This window comes from Sprattus sprattus (assembly GCF_963457725.1).
Source record: "Sprattus sprattus genome assembly, chromosome: 3".
NCBI classification, from domain to species: Eukaryota; Metazoa; Chordata; class Actinopteri; order Clupeiformes; family Clupeidae; genus Sprattus; species Sprattus sprattus.
The window spans coordinates 1,908,411-1,920,387 of NC_137922.1; the positions used below are offsets into that span (position 1 = coordinate 1,908,411).

General features: G+C 46.2%; 1 protein-coding gene across 1 annotated transcript in view; it reads left to right on the forward strand.

The window, feature by feature from the left end:
- nhsb (Nance-Horan syndrome b (congenital cataracts and dental anomalies)) overlaps positions 1–11,523 on the forward strand; it is a gene marked incomplete at both ends in the record, with an annotated part of 73,205 nt that extends 61,682 nt beyond the window's left edge. Inside the window, 9 exons of the mRNA XM_080834451.1 lie at positions 1–134; positions 1,069–1,208; positions 2,793–2,837; positions 3,463–3,507; positions 5,274–5,469; positions 5,718–5,849; positions 6,523–9,558; positions 10,056–10,179; positions 10,917–11,523. The exon at positions 1–134 is cut by the window's left edge and continues 19 nt beyond it. Of these exons, the coding sequence (XP_080690577.1) occupies positions 1–134; positions 1,069–1,208; positions 2,793–2,837; positions 3,463–3,507; positions 5,274–5,469; positions 5,718–5,849; positions 6,523–9,558; positions 10,056–10,179; positions 10,917–11,523 (4,459 nt within the window). The remainder of the gene's footprint in view (positions 135–1,068; positions 1,209–2,792; positions 2,838–3,462; positions 3,508–5,273; positions 5,470–5,717; positions 5,850–6,522; positions 9,559–10,055; positions 10,180–10,916) is intronic.
- Positions 11,524–11,977: the final 454 nt, after the last annotated feature.

The window sequence follows — 11,977 nt, forward strand, 5'->3', positions numbered from 1 at the left end:
GGAGAGTAAGCTGACGTCACACTACCTGGCCCCCTGGCACCAGCAGCACAATGTGTTCCACCCGTCCTCACGGCCAGCCTGCGTGGAGGACCTCCACCGCCATGCCAAGCAGAACCTGCGGGCTCTTCACAGAGGTGCCCACTTCAACACACGCGCGCACGCACGCACGCACGCACGCACGCACGCACACACACACACACACGCACGCACACACACACACACACACACACACACACACGCCCACACACACACACACACGCCCACACACACACACGTACACTTAGCCAGGTGCACATCAGGCAGTCACAGGCAATGGTTACACCTCAAATCCTATACACTAGTTAGGTTGTGCAGTTAAGATGAATAAGCTTTTAAGTGTCTGTGTTGATGTAATGGGTGAATTGATTTCCTACACATTATATTTGGACAGAAATGCACATCGTGGCCCTAGATTATGATGCTTATCGAATGAGGTTATTTACATAACTATTTGGCCTACATTTGCAGTAGTTATGGTGAAGTATGGCTGTTCTACTAAAACTCTAGTTGTAAGTGAACTACTTTATTTCACACTGTATAGTATGCAAATACCAAACACTAAAGCTGTTCTAGCATCAGTAAATTGATAACATTGTCAGAGGAAACCTCCTCTCTGCCTCTTCCTGGCTTTGAAGATAATGCTGCTCACACTGCCCCCTTGTGTACAAGTGGAGCAATGCTGACCCACCCATTTCAACTAAAACAAACACAGTGCAGATTAAATTTGATTATTATTTAAAATAATATGGAAGTTATTATATTACATTTATTCAAACCAAAACTGCAATTGTATGCCATTCTAACTAATTCAATTTGTTTGAAAAATCCGCACTCATTCAAAATGTCCTCCATATTGTATATTGCATGTTACAAACAGGTTACACTTGATACCTGACATTAACATGAACGCTGTGTGTGTGTGTGTGTGTGTGTGTGTGTGTGTGTGTGTATGTGGTGTGTGTGTGTGTGTGCGTGTGTGTGTGTGTGTGTGTGTGTGTGTGTGTGTGTGTGTGTGCGTGTGTGTTACAGACCAACAGCAGCGCCAAAGGTCCACCAGCCGGGAGCGCCATCAGGTGACCATCTCCGTCTCAGTGGCGCCCCCTATGCCCACCTACCCGTCACCGCGCGCCCTCAGGCACAAGGAGCAGAGGGGCAAGCACACGCGCACGGTAATAGTTCCGCTACATTTATTTCATACTTTTATTTGAATACATTTATTACATTGATTCAAACATCCTGTTTAGAACATATAGATGCTTCTGTTATAGCTGCTACAGCAGCATCTTATTGTATGTTATTAATTGCCCTGTTGTTACTGCTGGACCACTTCTAGTACACTATCACTATTAGTGGCCCTTGATCTGGACTCACTTCCGCTATTCACAACAATTAACCTTACAGCTTATACCTGTGCGGCCACAGCAAATGTAATATGTGATTGACATGAACTGTAACACTGAAATGATGCATTCATTTAAACTGCTAACACGTGCCCTAAATGAATGTTCATTCAACATCAGGAGAGTGTAGGCAGAGAGGTAGAATATCAGTACATACCCAGACTGGTAGGCTGTACTACTGCACTATATTGTGTGAATATCAGTACCTACCCAGACTGGTAGGCTGTACTACTGCACTATATTGTGTGAATATCAGTACATACCCAGACTGGTAGGCTGTACTACTGCACTATATTGTGTGAATATCAGTACCTACCCAGACTGGTAGGCTGTACTACTGCACTATATTGTGTGAATATCAGTACCTACCCAGACTGGTAGGCTGTACTACTGCACTATATTGTGTGAATATCAGTACATACCAAGACTGGTAGACTGTACTACTGCACTATATTGTGTGAATATCAGTATATACCAAGACTGGTAGACTTTACTACTGCACTATATTGTGTGAATATCAGTATATACCCAGACTGGTAGACTTTACTACTGCACTATATTGTGTGAATATCAGTATATACCAAGACTGGTAGACTTTACTACTGCACTATATTGTGTGAATATCAGTATATACCAAGACTGGTAGACTTTACTACTGCACTATATTGTGTGAATATCAGTATATACCAAGACTGGTAGACTGTACGACTGCACTAGAGCGTGGGACTAATGTTTGGAGTTTTGTGGTGGAGAGGTTCGTCTCAGTACATTGCTTAGGTTTCTGTTGTGTGTGTGTGTAGCTGTCTTAAAGGCACAGTATGCAACAATTATGCTTCAGGATTAGGGTTAGGATAAGCAGTTTAACCTTAAAATAACAGCTTAAAAAAAATTGGGGCGCTACAATGACATTTAATATGGAGAATCGCGTTGTTGCCATTGGCATTGCAGGGTCGATAGGCATAAAACTGCGTTATGTAGTTTTACCTGCCGCAGCCTGCCGCACTGACTTGCTTACCTTGTGCCAATCTAGTAAGTAGCTTATTTGCCGTCTTGCTTAGTCTTGTGTTGCACTTGCTTGATGTTGTTGACTGTGTAAGGACAGTCGTTGAGTAACTAGTTTGTCATAATGTCAAAGTCAGCACATTTCAAGAGATTTCGTTAGTTTTAGCTGCTAGCATACCTTTAGCGAATAGCTATTGTTGCATACTGTACCTTTAATGCTAATTAATAGCATGTGTAATTGATGAATGAATGACTTCTGGTGGTAGTTAAAGTTGTAATGTCAAGAGCTTTGGTCCCAGTTTATCAGTACCCTATATTCTTTCTTCTGTATTGTAATTTACATCTGAGTAGGAAAGGACAGTGAAAGAGTCTGAGATTCAGACCGTACAGAGAAAGGTAACTACTGTTCATTTTACCTGCAAGAACAGCATCATTGTAACAGTTCATCCTTCGGTAAATTGTAAATTATGGATAATTTATGTTATAGTAATTTTTCCATTTTAGTTCTATGGTATTTTTGTTATTTGTTTACATTGCATTTTTTTGTAATAATATTTCGATTGTATTTTTTTTGTTATTATTTCGATTTGTATTAATATTCATTGGACTGCATGTCAATCAGCATGCCATACTCGTTCACTACAAAAGCGAATGCTATTCAGATACATTATTAATTTGTGTTTGCACACATTTCTCTATGGCATGTTTTTGGAGATTATAGTGCATGAGACCATCCCAAGTCTTTGAGTGCTGTGTTTATATGTGTATATATGTCTGTCTATGTGTGTATATATCTGATGTATGTCTGTATACGTGTGTATATATCTGATGTATATGTATGTCTATGTGTGTGTATATCTGATGTATAGGTCTGTATATGTGTGTATATATCTGATGTATAGGTCTGTATATGTGTATATATCTGATGTATATGTCTGTATGTGTGTGTATATATCTGATGTATATGTCTGTATATGTGTGTATATATCTGATGGTGCATATTTTCCCAATAATGCTGCAGGAGAGACCTGCAAGAGAAACAGAGTTTCAGCCAATACCACGAAAGGTAAACAATCAAGGATGGTCACACTCTAACTGAAATGGGCCCTTCTATCGCGTTATGTTCTAAACATGTTTACTCAAGGTAGAAGATCCTCCGTTTAGGACTCTCTTGCCAACAGAATCCACAAACGCAACAAATGGTCAGGGAACTTTCTCCAGGCAGCTGTTCAGCCACATCTAACCATACAATAACTTTTCCACAGCGTGTTGTGAACAGGAAAACCAAAAAATACTAATCAATCATCTGTAAACAATTCATCATTTGTTCGGCTTCCTTAGGTCAACAGGATCTCAGTCTCGTCTCAACTTGCTGGTTAATGCTGGTCCCTTCCTCCTTCCAGTCAGTCATCATTGTGTGTGTGTGTGTGTGTGTGTTTTTCTGTTATTCTATGATTTTATTTCCTAAAAAAACCATCCCTCCATTTTGTTTTGTTTTGTTTACTGTTTGTGTTTGTAGTTTGCCCGAACCCGCTCCTCATCCCCCTCAGCGTGTTGTTTCTTCTTCCTCTGGAGCAGAAAGGTATATTCTTCCTCCGGCCCGTCACTGTCGTTTGTTTCTTCCATCCTTTTCTCTTCTTCCCTCTTTTTTATTCTAGGTGTTCCTTTCCTGCTGCCGCTGCTCTTTGACTGTTGTTTCTTTTCCTGCAAAAATGTCTTTACTAATTTTCTATCTCCTTCCTTTTCTTTGCCTTTCAGTCTTTCTTAGGTGATAGTGATGGTGGATTCACCCCAAACCTGATTATTTATTCTTTTCAATAGTGATACCTATGTGTCAGATTAAGGTCGTTTGAGAGTCTTTGGTGACATAAATGTAAGAAAAGATCTTTACCATTTGAAGAAAACAACTTTGACACTCTGCTGTGGTACAGTGATAAAGTCTCATTTAAATATATAAGCTTTCATCTAATTGTCAGAAGGCTTTGCGGTTGCCGTGGGAGCAGAGGTCTCCATAGTGAATGGCTACCCTTGAGCACTGGTGTCATTTCTGAGAAAAGACAGACACAGAGCTTTCCCCAGATTTCCATTTAAAGTTGTTTTATTACCCTCGAGAGCAAAGTGACTTTCTGCCCTTCTCTGTCGCCGCCTCAGACTTCATGAATGTCACTCTTGTGCACTCCAGTCTGCTCTGCATCTTTATGCTCTAATGGAATAGCTTCTGGACGAGAGCCAGTGACAAAATTCAAACCTGGCATTCTGCCCAACTGCTTTTACACCCCTTTTCATTCTCTCACACTCCCTCTCTCGTTTTTTCTTTCTTTCTTCCCTGTCTCTCTCTCTCTTTCCTCCTCTCTCTCTCAAGCCTGAACTAGTCTCAACTGAACTTTATATCCAAATGAAAAACCCACAGTGTTTTATGGGAATGGCAGCTGCAGAATCACAGCTTTTATAGAGATTGAAAGTCCTAGTTTGAAAAAAGCATGTCACTGCTTACTCTATAATGCTTAACACGTCAATTGGCACATTGAGAATGGAGGCTAGCCAAATTGCTGTCAATTGGCTTCCCTGAGGATATCAGTATTTTCCTTCAGCAGCTTATAAAATATCACATTCAACATTCCTCAGTGCCACCAAATAATTATTTATATAATTATAAACTTTTCTTATTATGGAAGTGTAGACATACTCCAAACTCACTTAAAAAATATGTTACTTTTGACCGGTAACAGGAAAACAACTTTACTTTAAACTGCTCAATAAGACTAAAAAAACAAATGATGAAGATGTTCCTCTTCAACTGAACAGTTTTCTCTCTCTCTCTCTCTGCCCCAGGCGGCCCCTGCCACAGACAAAGACCCAGAGGTCACGACCCTAGGGCGCAGGCCCAAGTGTCCGGTGCTCAACGTCCCCTCAACCCTGGACAAGAAGACCAACTGGTCTAAGCCCCTGCCTCTGCCCACCCCCGAGGAGAGGAAGAAGAATGACTCAACTGTGCTGAACTCCTGCATCATCCCCATCAATGTGTCTGGTAAACCTCAATAATAATAATAATAATAATAATAAATGAGCTGTTAGTGATATAACAACAGGAGTTTGAGTTAAATGAGTAAAATGAGCTGTTAGTGATATAACAACAGGAGTTTGAGTTAAATGAGTAAAATGAGCTGTTAGTGATATAACAACAGGAGTTTGAGTTAAATGAGTAAAATGAGCTGTTAGTGATATAACAACAGGAGTTTGTATTGGGGCTCAGTAGTGGCATGTTGTTCTCCACAGGGATGGGCTTTGACCGTGAAGCCAGTGCCCGCTGCTCGCTTGTGCACTCACAGTCAGTTCTCCAGCGACGAAGAAAACTGAGACGGAGGAAAACCATCACAGGCATTCCCCGACGAGTGCAACAAGACATGGGTATGGCCGCCTCACTTAACCTGTCTGTCTGCCTCTGCTTCATGGAGGGTGACAGTAGGGGCAGAAGTAGCATGTGGTTTTGGAAAAAAAGAGTCATGTTGTGCAATAGACTAAAACATTATGGGACTCTCTCCTGGACAGAGATTAAGCGGTTGTCCGGGATTAAATGTGACTTTAAATGCTGAATCTCCGTTCAAAATGCAATTCAATCCAAGACTCTGTCTACTAATCCCCTGTCTGGGAAACTGGCCCTGTGTCTGTCATTTAAAAATGTATGACTCAATAAGGTCTCTGTGAACAGGAAGAACCAGGCAAGACACACAGACACAGACACAGACACAGACACAGACACAGATACAGACACAGACACAGACACAGACACAGACACAGACACAGACACAGACACAGACACAGACACAGACACAGACACAGACACAGACACAGACACAGACACAGACACAGACACAGACACAGACACAGACACAGACACAGACACAGAGACATACACAGAGACATACACAGACACAGACACAGACACAGACACAGACACAGACAGTATATTTACAGTACAAAATAATGAACCCATTGGACCTCTAAATTCCTCAGGCTCAATTAAAAAGACCCAGACAAGTAGTACTGATATCATGTGAAGTTTGAATTTCCTATTTTCCAGATTCTGATGAATCTCCTGTTGCCAGAGAAAGAACGGTGATTATCCACGCCAACCAGCAGCTGTCTCTGTGCCACGATGAGCTCTCTATCTGCGGCCGCTACAGCACTAAGGACTCCGGCTGCCAGACGGACGACTGCCTGATCGCAGCCCCCTCTCGCCGCCGCATTCGTGCCCAGCGTGGCCAAGGCTGTCCGGCCTCGTTGTCCCACTCCACGGGGAACATCTCCTCCCTGCCTGACCGCTCGGACGCCATGTACACCTCCACCTCCGGGGGGCGCCTGCGTTCCCGAAGTCTGCCCCGAGAAGGTGGCCGTATCCGGGACGAGGTAGAGGATGACAGCGATGAGGATGACGAGGAAGACGACGAGGATGACGATGAGGACGAAGAGCTTTCTCCTTATGAGGGGGAGGATTTCCTTCCTGTGCCTGGCCAGCACATCCTCAAGGACGAGGAAGAAAGCACGGATGACCAGGCAGGGCCAGAGTTGCAGCTGGGAAGCCTGAAGCGTGGCGTGACAAGGGTTGGTAGCCCTGACCACGGCTGGATAGAGCGAGGTCGCTCGCGGCTCCCGCGCAAGGCGGACATGGGTAGCTGTGAGATCTCCTCCAGCTCAGACACTTTCAGCAGCCCGATCCACTCTATGTCCACTACGGGGGTGCTCGGGGGCCAGATGGACCACAAAGAGGACCACCAGTCCTCCAGCGGCAACTGGAGTGGCAGCAGCTCCACCTGTCCTTCGCAGACGTCTGAAACCCTCCCTCCTGCCTCCTCGCCCCCTCTGACGGGCTCGTCTCACTGTGACTCGGAGCTCTCGCTCAACACGGCCCCCCACATCATCGACGACACCACCGGCTTTTTAATCGACCCCTATCAGAGTGACCGGGCCCAGACTCAGGGCCACCGGTCCAGCTCCTTCACATCCTCTGCCACTGACCAGATGGATGATGCAGGGGTGAGCACGGCCAGCGAGGGCGAGTGGAACTATGCGCAAGACCAGGCAGAGCAGGATCAACCATGTCCACAGGATTTCAGCCCTAAGCGGTCCAGGGAGGACCAGGGCGGCTTGGCGTGTCCAGGCTACAGAGCCACTTACGAGGGCTTCAGTGGAAAAACTTCTGGGGAAACAGGGGGCACCAACTTGCACTATACGGATACAGAAGGCCTCTACGCGTCGATGCACTTTGATTGTGGTCTTAAGGAAAGCAGGAGCTATGTCTATAACTATGCAGCTGACTGTGGCACGGGAACAAGCATGGGGCCCAGCGAAGGTGGTTTTACTCAGTCAGACTACAGAGGCACCAGGTCACTCGGAAGGCAATGTCTCGCCCTAAGAAAGCCAAAGGCGAAGCCACCCCCACCAAAACGGAGTTCGTCACTGAAGGAAACCAGCTGTATGGAAGCACCGGACCAGAGTGAACCAAAGACACTGATCAGTGACCAGCCCCTGTTGTTGTCTTCCAGGGAAATGAAGCTGGATCTGGCTGGTTCTATGGGTCAGTCAGAGGTTTTGGACCTGGAGACTGAGCCCTTAGGTGCTTGGGGAGTTGAAAGTTCAAGAGAGGTGGACGACGCGTCCCCCTTCTGTTCCAGTGACACACACTCCTTCAAGGACGAAGGGGCCGTGCAGTCCGACTATGCAGACCTCTGGCTCCTTAATGACCTGAGGCCCAATGACCACTATCGGCCCATGTCCAACTCCAGCACAGCTACGGGTACAACTGTTATCGAATGCGTCAAGTCACCGGAGACCACAGAGTCTCAGACCGTGCATCCGAGTCCCAAGACCATGTCACCGTCTCATCCCCCTGCGGAAAATGACTTCAAGCTCTCATCCCCCGAAAAGTTAGCAGGTTTGGCCTCTCCTTCCAGTGGCTACTCCAGCCAATCAGAAACACCGACATCTTCCTTTCCCTCTGCCTTCTTCCCCAACCCTCTCTCCCCAACAAGTGGCAAAAGAAAGCCCAAAGTCCCTGAGAGGAAGTCCTCTCTGGCCTCCCTTCAGCAGCAGCAGCACCTCAGTCTCAGAGACGCCAGCTACTCCTCCTCCAGATGGGACCCTGAGCTGCCTGCTGCACATCCCACTCACCTCGACCTAAGTGCTCTTCACAGCGCTCCCCCCAAGCCCCCACCCTACATGATTCATACCCTCCACCGCAGCAAGCAGAGGGCAGCAGCGGCTGCGTTAGCTGCCTCTGAGGCTAGGGCTGCTGCCGCTGCTACTGCTGCTGCTAGCGCTGCAGCCAGCATAAATACCACTGCTTATGTTAACCCAAATACAGTCTGCCCAGCCCACTTGGCTATCACGCCCACTGTTCTGAGGTCAGTCCAGTTGCGCTCCATTGGCATAAAGGAACAAGAGCAATCCAGCATGGACACCACAGCTAGGCCCAAGTTCCCTGCTCAGTACTCTGATAATAGACAGACACAATCCACTAGGCCTCCGGCCTACAAGTCCCATGATGCACCATCTCAGGAGTCAAGTGATACCAGGGTCTCATCAGGAGAGAGCACCTTAGTCACAGGGCCCCAACCACGACAAAAGCAGAGGCAACAGAGGCTCATGCCTGGCACATACTGGGCCATGACAGCTTTCAGGACTCCTGTGGATGTGACAGGGGATGATGATGACCTTATACCTCAGTCAGGAGCAGCCTATGACTTGCAGAAAGAGCCTGACTACAGAGGAGGACTCGGCAGCTCAAGACATCCAACCGCTAGCCGAAGTCTCCAGTTTGAACCCCCCACTCAGATATCCAAGTACGAGGTGGCGGACACCGGATCCTCTTCGCTGTATCTGACCAGCACCATGTCCCCCCCTGTTCAGACTGAAACAACAGCGAGCTGTGACTTTGTACTGTTCAGCAGCCCCGACAAAGTGCCTGCCAGACCATTCGACGCATCGCAAACTTACGAAATCAGCGATGCACGGAGCAGAGAGGGCGACTGCGAATCATTAGGTGTTCAAGCCAGAAGTGCCTACCAGGACAATCGAGATGAGGGTTCAACTCCAGAGACAGAGGATTACTTCAGTAAAGGTGAGGACTGCCCTTCTGTGTAAAACACTGCTTATGTCAGACCTGGGCAAAGTGCGGCCCCAGGGCCATTTGCGGCCCCTTGGCTGTCCCTGACCGGCCCTCGGAGGTCAATGGTAAATTAGGAATCAAATGTTAAATGATAAAAATGGTTATAACTATTAATGTGTATACTTTTGCATTACAAGCTTGCTCTCGTGTGTGTGTGTGTGTGTGTGCCATGTGTATTGGTTGTCTGGGCACACCTTTAATACTGCAAAAACATGCTCATGTTTTTCATGCTGAATTGAGTTCAGCCTATTGGTTCGGCCCTCCGCAACAGTCCCACTATCTCATGTGGCCCCTTGGGGAAATGAATTGCCCACCCCTGGCTTATGTTGTTGCAATGGATGACATCCTGAGTTTGAAAGCAACGTGGCACTGGACGTGCAGGGTTTAAAGGAGAGTGATGAATAACGATTTGATCCCAGCATACCTTAACATGCCACTTCATCCTGCAGATTCTACACCCAGTGACAATTCCATCTCTCCGTTGACTGATGACACCAGACCTGATGAGGACGGTGTGTTCCCATCACCAAACCGACTGCGCACAACTGAGGACCTGTTTGCGATGATCCACAGGTTAGTATACTGGAAAATGGGATCAACTTCTAGGCACCACCTGTCAAATCTTACAACCCCTCTAAATCTAAACCATGAACCAACCAGCAAAATATCACTGGAGATGCTAAATTTGAATTAAGCAGGCAAGAGCTCATAATTTTACAACCACAATTACACCTATAAGAAGTATATAATGAAAACTTCCGCGTGCCTCCTAGTTGGCCCAGCAGCTCATTACACATTCATGACTGCTGATGTTAGACCATGTTGTTAACGAGATAACTAGATAGCATTAGAACCTGGCAAATGTAAGTGTAATAGTACATGTAGTGTTGTCAGATAAAGTTATTCACAGTTTTAGTGTTAGCTGTTTTGTGCTTGGTTTTGTGCTTGGTTTTTTGAAACATGATCACTGGGAATGTTAGCTTGGCTAAGCTCTTTTGATGCTGAAGTGTGAGTTAGCTAAATATACAGTTACAGCATAGTTATCAACACTATGGAGGGTGGTGATGCTGTTCACAGGATTTGGGTTGTGTTTCAGATATGCATATTTAGATTCTTAGAATCTGGTTAAATTCATGAGAATGAAATGATAGACATACTCTGTGCTTTTTTCAGTACTTTCAGTACTGACTTTCAGACAGTTTAAAGGAATATTGAAGCATTTAAAGAATTTATGTACTGATTTTTGGTTAATAAATATTAATGTACACATCAATATTTGATTAAATCTGGTGGCTTCATCATTGTTTAAGGTCCAAGAGGAAAGTTCTGGGCCGCAAGGACTCGGGGGAGTTGTGCGTGAAAAGTCGAGTGTGTCCCCCAGCGGTCAGCGTCCCCGTCAGCGTTCCCGTGACGTCGCCCAGCACACCAACTGCCCCCCCACTCCCCGTCAGCCTTCAACGAGTTCCAGGCCCCATCTACCGTAGCGCCAAGAAGTCCAGCACCTCCAGCGAGGAGTTCAAGCTGCTCCTGCTGAAGAAGGGCAGTCGCACAGACTCCAGCTACCGCATGTCAGCGACGGAGATCCTCAAGAGCCCCATCGCACCCAAGTCCCCGGGCGAGCTTCTGCTGGAGGGGGTCAGGCCGCCCGAGGAGCCCCCGTCACCCCAACACGAGTCTCCCTCGGGTCCAGAGCAGCTACCCAGTCCTCAATACCCCCAAGACAACACTGAAGGCTTCTCACCCAAGGTCCTCGCGATGACGGCCTCCTCCAGACAGGGCCGCTCCCGCATCCCGCCTGCGGCTAACAGCAGCCGCTACAGCACCCGCAGTCGGCTCTACACGGCACCCATGCAGGCCATCTCGGAGGGGGAGACGGAGAACTCTGACGGAAGTCCTCATGACGACCGCTCCTCTTAGAACCCATTTTTTTAATAAAGCAAACATTCTCTCAACAGAAAAAATATACAATTCAACAAATTAAACCGAAAAGAAGAATATGATGAGAGGAATCAGAAAACAGACTGTGTCATACTTACCACAGACTCCGTTTTTTTACTTATCCCATACATCTCTTTGACCTGGAGGACACTCAGAGGTGGGAATATCCTGTGTTCAACTGAATCATTTTTATTATCTAAAACATCATCTGAACATGATCAAAACATGGCCAGAGAAGGTTTCGGAGTGCTAGACAACTTGACATTTCTTTATGGATGGGGTAAAAACTTCCAGAGCAGTTTTGAATTGTTTGGATGTGACACATCTTGTCCTTGCGTTGGAGGAACAACACATAGGTCTTTCAGGAGGTTTCACTGGTATATCAACCTCTTCATATCAACTGATACATTTAGAAATGAGATCATTTGAACTA